The sequence below is a fragment of the Sceloporus undulatus genome, chromosome 5 (assembly GCF_019175285.1).
Source record: "Sceloporus undulatus isolate JIND9_A2432 ecotype Alabama chromosome 5, SceUnd_v1.1, whole genome shotgun sequence".
Taxonomy (NCBI): Eukaryota; Metazoa; Chordata; class Lepidosauria; order Squamata; family Phrynosomatidae; genus Sceloporus; species Sceloporus undulatus.
The window spans coordinates 6,730,671-6,740,788 of record NC_056526.1 but is presented as its reverse complement, the minus strand read 5'-3'; the positions used below and the strand labels follow the sequence as shown (position 1 = coordinate 6,740,788).

The 10,118-nt window shown below is 45.4% G+C and overlaps 1 protein-coding gene across 2 annotated transcripts in view; it reads right to left on the bottom strand.

Moving 5' to 3' along the window:
* Nucleotides 1-595: 595 nt before the first annotated feature.
* Nucleotides 596-10,118, bottom strand: part of PLXNA4 (plexin A4) — a 611,693-nt gene continuing 602,170 nt past the window's right edge. For both annotated transcript variants that reach the window (XM_042470005.1, XM_042470006.1), the window contains exons 31-32: nt 5,399-5,549; nt 596-2,332 (exon numbers count right to left, since the gene is read on the bottom strand). In XM_042470005.1, coding sequence (XP_042325939.1) covers nt 2,237-2,332; nt 5,399-5,549 — 247 coding nt within the window. In that variant the 3' untranslated portion in view covers nt 596-2,236. The remainder of the gene's footprint in view (nt 2,333-5,398; nt 5,550-10,118) is intronic.

Sequence of the window (10,118 nt, the reverse complement as noted above, 5' to 3'; positions counted from 1 at the left end):
AAGTCTGCAATGCTACAATTTCATTTCCACCACAGTTGCGATGTCTCTCTCCTTTTCCTTCCTTCCTTCCTTCCTTCCTTCCTTCCTTCCTTCCTTCCTTCCTTCTTTCCTTCCTTCCTTCCTGTGTTTCCCAAATTTTAGTTCTCCAGATGTTTTGGACTTCAACTCCCAAAAGCCCTAGACAGTGTGGCCAACAGTCAGAAATTCTGGGAGCTGAAATCTGAAACATCTGGAGGACCAAAGCAATGGGAATCACTGCTTTAAACTCTGTGAGATGTTCTTCTGCTTTTCCCATGTCCCATGACTCTATGGTGTCGGAAGACACTTTGGAACCTTCTAGATCAGTGGTTCTCAACCTTCCTAATGCCGCGACCCTTTAATACAAGGTCTTTAATAATCCTCATCTGGTTGTGACCCCCAACCATAATGTTATTTGTTTTATATAATATGATATATGTGTTTTCCGATGGTCTTAGGCAACCCCTGTGAAAGGGTTGTTCGACCCCCAATAGGTTAAGAACCACTGTTCTAGATCAATGTTTCCCAAACTTTGGTCCTCTAGATGTTTTGGACATCAGCTCCCAGCATTCCTGACTATTGGCTAGGTTAGCTTGGGCCTCTGGGAGTTGAAGTCCCAAACACATAGAGGACCAAAGCTTGGGAAACACTGTTCTAGATGATAGAACCCCCATAGTTCCCACTGAATTTCAGTGGCAAAGCAGTGGAGAAAGAACGAAGCCCCTGGAGTATTGTCTGGTAGGCGAACTAATGCACCACTTGGGTATGGCCTATCTCGGATGTTGATCAACCATCTGTAGACTTTGTGCTCTATGTTTGTTTGTTTTTAAATGTTAGCCAGAAAGATATCAGAAGAGGCAATGTGGGATTTTACAAATGAGAATGGAAGAGCCAGCATTGTGATTTAGTTAAAGATTGCCTAACCTCCCAAAATGCAGCTAGACAGCTGTTTTAAGAAGGAATAGATGCCTTTGCCTGTACTGAAGGAATCTATAGTGGAAATAGAAAAGTCTGTAGGTCAGGTGTGGGCAAAATGTGACCTATGGGCTGTTTGCAGCCTCTTAGAGCTGTTTTTGTATCCGCTAGGCCCCATGGCTAAAATTTTGTGCAAATTAGCCCCCTATGGTTTTTGTCTCAAATGTGTCCAAATGCCCTCTGGGGGATTTTTAGATCCAAGAGAGGCCTTTTTAAATACAGGAAATGAATTCTAGTCACTTCATGCTGCTATAAAGCCCTGTCCTGGGCCTAAAATGGTTGAAGAGGTCCTTGAAAACATGGTCAAAATGCCCTACATGCCCTTTAGAGGGTGTTTGGGGACAGAAACATTTTTGATTATTTTTTGGAAGGCAGATTTTGGTGGTGGGATATAGCCCTCCAAGGTCTCCGGTAGCCCCTAGCCTTTCACAGCTGCCCACTCCTACCATACATGAAGAACGGTGTGTGTTTGTATGCATGGTATTCTTTTCATGTTGCATTTGATAGACATAGAGACTGAAAGTGAAAATGAACATTTTTTTTAAAAAAAAAGAAAAGCTACAAAGTTAGACTGAGGATGGAGGGAAAGGGCAGGCTTTCTTCATTCTCCACACAGTGCCAGGAGAGTAGCTGACAGCGCTGTGAGTTCACAGGGTAAAGGGGTGATGCCACCAAGAGAGTCCATGGGGCAAGCCACTGGGTCCTTCCATCTTCTGACAAGGACACAGGGAGAAGCAGCACTCGTCAGTGGGAAAAATCAGAGCCAAGTTCATTCCCACTCTGTTGGGATTCCTGGAGGCAAGTGAACAAGTTCTGCCTTGGTGAAGCTTCCAAGTAACACTGAGTTTATTTGCGCCCGAGGCCTCCGAGCCCAAGGAGCGCCATTAAAGCAGCATGACTGAGGCAAACCCAAAATGGCTCCCTCTGTCGGTTAACGGATGATATGACAGGGATGCTCTGGGCAAAGGTGGAAGGAGGGACTTTGTGGGCGAGGGAGCTCCACCCGAATGGTCCCCACATTTCGAGATTCCTCCTCGGAGACATCCCTCAAGTTGCTCTGCAAACGTAATTTCGGCAGGTGAGCCGCAGAGGCGTTCAGGTAACCCTGCTCGACAGCCAATCAGAAACTTGCACTTGGTAAAGAGGATGTTCTTGACTGAGGCACGGCTTGGTTTTTGTTTTTTTGTTTTGTTCTGTTCTGTTCTTCAAATCCCTCCCAGGGAGTCCCCTGGTAGGGCAGTTCTCAGCTGTCTATGCTCATGAGGGTTATAACTTGTTCAAGTTTGTAGGCCAGTTTCTGCTTGCCAGCCTGGTCGTCTTGATCGAGGGCTCCAAGGATCTGCAGAAGAGGGGAGCGGATGGGAGAAAGAAAACAAAATGGCACAGGTCAGTCATATCTAGCAAAGCAGATGACCACCATGGAAAGAGAAGATAATCAAAGATCGACTTTGGATGGATATTTCTAAAAAAAAGTGGGGAAAATATGGCCCATTGCTCTAGATGATGGTGAAAGTCATGCGGGCATAGAATTTCTGTAATTTATTTGTGGTGGTGGAACAGGTGCTTCTCTTTGGTTCCTTATGGGACCAATGTAGCCTTCCAATCTTTGTCCTTTGGGTAGACCTGTATTACTATGACAGATGTTTAACACTATAGGGTTCAATTAGGTGCGCATTAGAATGGTGAAATCCTGCCTATCATTTGTTTGTCAAAAGATAAGAATTGGGGAGGGGTCTTGAGGCACCCTCCCACCCTCTCCCTCCTACACAACTGAGCCGTGAAGTTACACACACACATTTTTAAATGTTGGTCAGTTGGCAAAATTACATGTGTACACACATTTCAACATGCTATTCTCTGTCCAGCTAAGGGCAGCTGCAAAAGTAGAGAACATGGACTGCCTGTGGCTCTCCAAGACCAGTTTGAGGCCCCCAGGGGCTACTCTGTTTATTTCCAAATTAAGTAAAGGGCAAAACATGGCAAATCAGGTCTCCTACCACAACCCCCAAATGGAAGAGGTATTTTAATATATGGAAGGTGGATGGGAACAGCAAGGGGATGAGGCCATCCAAGTTCCTGCAGGTGACCAATGTGTTGTCCCAACGCATGTTAGTTTCCCACTCCTAAATTAAGGTAGAAAAAGGAATGTGTGAAGGATCTCATTTCAGTCCAACATTTGACAGACTGGTTTCAGTCTGCATGCGCCAGACAGTTGGCAGGCTAAGTGTAATTTGCACATCAAAATCTTCATGCTGTCAGACATCTGTAGACCCATACCTCACAAAATAGCCCACATTGGCAGCATGCATTCATAAACATGCTCATAGTGCAAAATGCATGTGAAACATGGTTAAAACATAGGGGAGTGAACTCAAGCAGTGTGGAAAACATGAAAGAAAGATGCTGAGAAGGTGACACCTCTTATTCTGTAAACAAACAAACAAACAGGATTGAAAATGGACAGCACATGGACCAGAAAAGAGACAATGTCCATGAACATGATCTTTGTAAATATGTACAACTCCAGGGCAGGACTCTGCTTTCCACTCTCTCAGCCTCAGAGGAAGGCAAATGCAAACCCCCTCTGAAGAATGCTTCCCAAGAAAACCCAGTAATAGGTTTACCTGAGGGTCACCACGAGCTGGAAATGACATTAAGGCACACAACAACAATTACAACCAGAAAAAAAGTGCAGATAGTGGTATTGCCCAGGACATTTACAATTAGGACTCTGGGTTAGAAGTGGGGAAAAATAGAGAATCCCAATTCTGCATCTTGGAAAAATATAGAAATCTGTGACTATGACGTGGTACACAGCACCAGGAAAAGGCGGCCGGGAGCAGCCTCTCATTGCTGCGCAGCGGTACTGTAGCAATCAAATTGTGTGTTACCATTGCGCAGCAGCAAAGCACCAGAGACGGTGCGATGACATCACAGCTGCGCCGTGCCATTTAGATGCGGCACAGCTGAGATGTCATCGCTATGCGCACTGTCTATATGGCGCTGCACAGCGGTGATGACCTGGCCATGTGCTAGGGTTGCAGGGCATGCAGTTGCTCCATCCCCCAGGCAACCCTAGCACGTCACCAGGGTGACACAAAGCGGAAGTCTGTACCGGGCCTATATGTATTTTGAAAATCAAACAAACATGTGCAATTTCCATCACCTTATTTGGTCCTTTTAAATATTTTTCAGACTTAATCCTGTTGTTTCTGTTTAAGAAAACAGCCAGAATGCTGAAGTATTTTCCTCCCCAGATAAACATCTACTCACTTACTAGAAATCTTAGTAAATGACTGTTGCTGCTTCAGAGATTTCAGAAGACATCTCTTGCACAGTGTTTCAAACCTAACTTTGGAATCAAGGATTAAAAACATATTTTCTACACGTCAAACTGCAAAATCTTGAGTATAGAATTATAGAATCTTAGAGCTGGAAGGGACCACCAAGGCCATCTAATCCAAACCCTTGCATGCAGGAATACAGATTCCTGAAAGATGCTCATGCTACCACTGTTTAAAAACCTCCAAAGATGGAAAGTCCACCACCCAGCCTGCAGAATAGCTCATACTTCATTCTGTATGCTTTCCATGCTTCTGTAGAAACATGGCAAACATGGAAGGCTTGTTTGCAGTTCGACATGCATGGCACGAAATCTTGACTCTCTGCACCCCAATCCTTCTATTACCTGAAAATTCACTCTTAGACATTAGAATCTTAGATATATCGATGGCCTGTTACAGACTGCCAAAATAAAGCTGCTTCGGGTGTCTTTGGAGGTATGCTACTTAAATGATGCATGGGTCCTAAGAGTCCAGAGGTCGCACCAAAGCCACACTCCATTCCTAAGCACCAGAGTGCAGCTTTTGGTGCAGCTTCCGGATTCTTAGGATGCATGCATCATTTAAATAGAATACCTCCAAAGAGACCCGAAGCAGCTTTATTTTGGCAGTCTGTAACAGGCCAGTGATTTACAGGTCTTTATATGGAACAAAATGGGACATCAGAAAGCAGCCTTGTTTTTAGAGGTTAACACTATGGCCTCATTCTCATTGGTAATATCCCACTATAGAAGATCCACTGAATCAGTGACATAGACCTACATGTTGGTTCACCACTCAATCACTGATTCAGTGAGTCTACTCTAAGATTCAGGCCAATGTGTTGCACTGTGTGTTTCCTTTTCTTTCCTCTAGGCAAGGGAAAAAAATCACAGCTGTTAAGAGTTGGAGGTATGGTGACTACAATCTTGATCTTCTCCAGAATTTGGGACAGCTACTTTTTACAGTTCCCATAATCTCCCAGCCCAACTCTTCTAGGTTCTGTAGCCCCAAAAGTAACTTTTCCAACTGCTGCTCCTTGCAAGTTCTGTTCTTCTCCATCCACCCACCTCAGCCATGCTCACCTCTTCACTATATTTGCCCACATAGGAGTAGATCTCAGAGAGTGCACTCATTGTGTTGAATTCGTTCATGTGCATGCGGGACTGTTCAGCCAAGTAAGCATTCATATCCTGGTCGCTGATAGCTGGCATCTTCCCAATGTCAGAATAGTACCTGTGGAGGATGAAAGAGGCTGTTGAGTGTTATGTCAAAATGTATGTGAAGAACATGTTGAAAAGATCCAGAAAGTCCTTTAAATGGGGAAAATGAGATCAGCTTCCCCAGCAATGGCTCTGCAGTGGTGGAACACATTCCACAGTGAGCATGTCCAAGTTTCATCCGTCATGACTTTTAGCCATGCTGTGAATACATGCCTGTTCTGCAAGTCTTGTCTAAGTATCTTGTGTTAGGCACAGGGTGGCTCGTGGCATCTATGACAGTGGCATGGGGAATCTTCTCTAGGTTGTACTCTGAACTTAAAGGGTCTATCCACAGGGCTGAACCTATATTTGGGACAGCATTCAGCATCTTTCAGCTCTTTCACACTGTAGAAATAAAGCAGTCTGGCACCATTTTAACTGTCATGGTTCCATCGTGTGGATTCCAGGGATCTGTAGTTTGGTGAGCTATCCAGCCTGGTCTGTCAGATAGCTCTGGTGTATCACCAAACTACACACCCCATTATTTTGTAGGATAGGGTTGTGGCAGTTAAAGCAGTGTTACTTTATTTCTGCAGTGTGGATAACACCCTTGGGCAATCCCAGTAGAATTCAGGCTAAGATCAAGAACAGAGTCACTGCCTCAATGACATGGAAGTCACCGTCATCACTAATTAGCCTCTTACTGTTAAAGGATTAACTTGCCCATTATGTTATTTGCCATAGCAAATGTTTATTTATTTATTTGAGACATAACCCCACCCATTTGTCGACAAGGGATCCCAAGATGGAGTATAAAAGAACATCAAAATGCAAATAAAATATACAGTGCAACACCCATATCCATGGGCAATACGTTCACAGACTTGTTGTGGATAGCAAAAATCATGAATAATAGTGAACCGGTGGAACCTACAGTGGAAGTTGACCATAGAGTCATGCTGAAGGACCTCCAGATGCCTAGAGAGACCATATTTTTTATACCATATAAATAATAATAAAGAAAAGTTTTATTTTTATACCGCCCTTCTAGCAATCAGGGCGGTGTACAACATAATAAACAGATACACAATACAATACAATATAAAAGAAATACAATTAAAATCTACATTAAAATACATTCTGGCCAGCTCGCCACTGCCGTCAGAGGGGGGGAGACTAACTGGAGCTTATATCGGGGAATGCTAGCTTGAACAGGAAGGTTTTTAGTTCGTTCCTGAATTGTGCCAGGGAGGTGGCCGAGCGGAGCTCTATGGGCAGCGTATTCCAGAGGGTCGGGGCCGAGATGGTAAACGTCCTCTTCGATGTAGAGGCTAATCTTGCCCCTGGGACCCTCAGTAGCTGCTGCCCAGATGTTCTGAGTGTGCGGGGCAGATTGTATAGGGAGAGGCGGTCCTCAAGGTATCCTGGGCCCAAGCCATGTAGGGCTTTATAGGTTATAACCAACACCTTGTATTGCGCCTGGAAGTGAATAGGCAGCCAATGCAGATCTTTAAGTACAGGTGTTATATGACTGGCCCTGGGTATGCCAGTGACCAGTCTGGCTGCCATATTCTGTACCAATTGTAGCTTCCGGGTAAGGTACAAGGGTTGCCCCATGTAGAGCACGTTGCAGAAATCCAATCGAGAGGTTACCAGAGCATGTACCACCGTTTCAAGGTCCCTTTGGCACAGTTAGGGACGCAGCTGGCGAATCAGCCGAAGCTGATAGCAGGTGCTCCTGACCGTCGCATCCACCTGAGATGTAAGGTGGAGCGACGAGTCAAGGAGCACCCCCAGACTGCGTACCGAGTCCTTTACGGGAAGCGTGATCCCGTTCAGGACAGGTGGAACCACTGCCATCCCCGGGCCAGGAGAACCTATCACGAACACCTCCGTTTTCTCTGGATTCAGATTGAGTCGGTTTTCCCTCATCCAGCCCATTACTGACTCCAGGCATGCCACGAGAGGAGAGATGCCATCCCCAGTCACTGCATCAGTCGGAGACATAGAGAAGACTATTTGGGTGTCATCAGCGTACTGATAACCCCGCACCCCATGTCTCCGGATGATCTCTCCCAGCGGTTTCATGTAAATGTTGAAAAGCATGGGAGACAGAATGGCTCCTTGAGGGACCCCGGATGTAAGGGCCCTCTTATCGGAGCACACGTCTCCCAGCTGCACCATCTGGAACTTCCCAGAGAGGTAGGATCGGAACCACTGGAGCGCAGTGCCCTTGATTCCCACCTCTGCCAGGCGCTCCAGAAGGATACCATGGTCTATGGTATCGAAAGCCGCTGAGATGTCCAAGAGCACCAACAGGGACACGCTTCCCCTGCCGATGCCCAGACGGAGATCATCGACCAAGGCAACCATGGGCATCTCAACCCCGTAACCCGCCCGAAAGCCAGTTTGAAATGGGTCTAGATAATCCGTTTCATCCAAGATCGATTGAAGCTGGATTGCAACCGCCTTCTCGATCACCTTCCCCAAAAATGGCAATAGCGAGATTGGCCGATAATTAGTATGCATCAGGGGGTTGAGGGAGGGCTTTTTTAGCAGCGGTTTTACAGTGGCCAATTTCAAGCTGGATGGAAATTTCCCATCCCTCAAAGATATATTTATAATCCGGTGTAACATTGAAGTTACCACCGGTCCCCCCTGAGCCGCTAGCCATGAGGGACAGGGATCGAGGGAGCAGGTTGTCTTCCAAACGCTTCCAAGGATCTTGTCCACATCATCGGTACTAACCGACTCAAACTGATCCAGTTTAATAGAGTCCACGGAGGCTCTGGATACCTCTACCCTAGGTTCTGCCCTAATGCCGGCGTTAAGACCTTCGCTTATCTGAGAGGTTTTATCCACGAAGAAGTTGTTAAATTGTTCATAGTAATACTATGGTGTCATACCATAGTAACAACGTTGAAATTATAGGGTAAGAGGATAAAACTTAATGAACCAACCAAAAACAAATGAAATAAAACCACCTTTAAAATGCCTTCATCCTCTGGTAGGACAGGAAGAAAAAGAAGCTGAAAAAAAGAAGGAAAAAGGGCAAAGAGAAAATGCAAAACACTTGGGCATTTTAAAGAAATATTGTGACTTGGCACCATAAGGAAAGCACAGACAGCTTTAAATTTACAGTTTTGTTCCCATCTTCCAAGAAATGGTCAAACAAGAATAAAAACGTCCTCTGCAACTGGTGAGGACTTTTGGAAATGTTCCAAAATGTTACAGGTTTCCAGGCAGAAGGCCATCAAGGTTGCCTGAAATATTTCTCTTCCAATAACCTCCCCTCTCCGTCTTGCAGCAGCCACCATTTAGCTACAGGATGGTAATTAAAAGGATGCAAAACAAGTCTTCCAGTAAACTGGTAAGTTGATCCAACTCAGTATATGAAATTAAGGATCACGCCATGGATGAGGTATTTAGCTTTTGTTGTTGCCCAGAACTGCCAGGGAACAATGCCAGAACAAGAGTGATCAAGGTTGTGCAAAAGACACATAGTCACCATGTTGTGGCGGTATTCCATGTCCTCATCTGATCCCTGAAACCACCTTAAAATCCAAGAAGCCACTTGCTAGGAAATGCTCATTTAGATAGGGAATGCTCATTAATTAGACAAAAGGTGCAAGGGGCTACCAGGCCTGCCATCCAGGTCATAAATAACTGGCTACCAATTTGGTCCAGGGATCATTACAAGCTTTTCGTCCTGGTATTTTAGGCTTTGTGCTTTAGCTTTCTCCAGTATCTGGCAGCTTGGCTGGCATGATATGTATGATCTAAGAATTTAAAATCTATAGACAAAGGACTATTGATGGTTCTACCAATGCATATGGCTCTGTCAGGGCTGCAAGTGTTTCAGGATTTGGCTCTGCAACAGTGGAATAGTCCTCCTTTGCACCCACTTTCATAATAGGTTAAGTTCTTCTTTGATTCATTGGATTAAATTGCTGAGTGCACCTAGAGTTGCTGAGCTGGGTGGATCTGGCAGAGCCCTGGTGACCATCTAAATGGATGGGGCTATAGATGGCCCATGGGCCATATGTTTTCAATTCATGGTGTAGCGTATGCAACAGTACACTCTAGTAAACTGAACCACATGGTCCCATGGTCTGGCCCAGTATAAAGCAGCTACCTACATCCCTATCTAGCGCAAAGGTTTGCCTGCACAAGGTACTGCCTCTTTAAGAAAGTTGCTATTTTGGTTGCCCCCTCCCTTCCTCCTTCTCCCCCCCCCCCCCCCACAAATATGGCAGGCCTTAGAGGACAAGATTTGCGGAAGGCAATCAGTCACTGTCACTGGCAGCTGTGCTCTGCTGTCAACTGGTTAATTAGGCTCCGTCATTTACATTTTTAATTTCTTCAATTTGACATTTTGTGTGCACGCACGCACACATACACACACATACAAAGAGCCCCTATCGCCCATGCCATCCGCGATTTTATAATTAGGAAGACAGAATGGAAAAGGCAGCCAAAATAGCTGACAGGTGCCTTGTTGACGTTGCTGCAGCCACCTGCTGAGTTCAGCAACCAAATCTCCTGGGGCAGAATAAAAAGGGGGATGCTGGTGAGATCACAGAGGGGAAAGATGTAGGTAAGT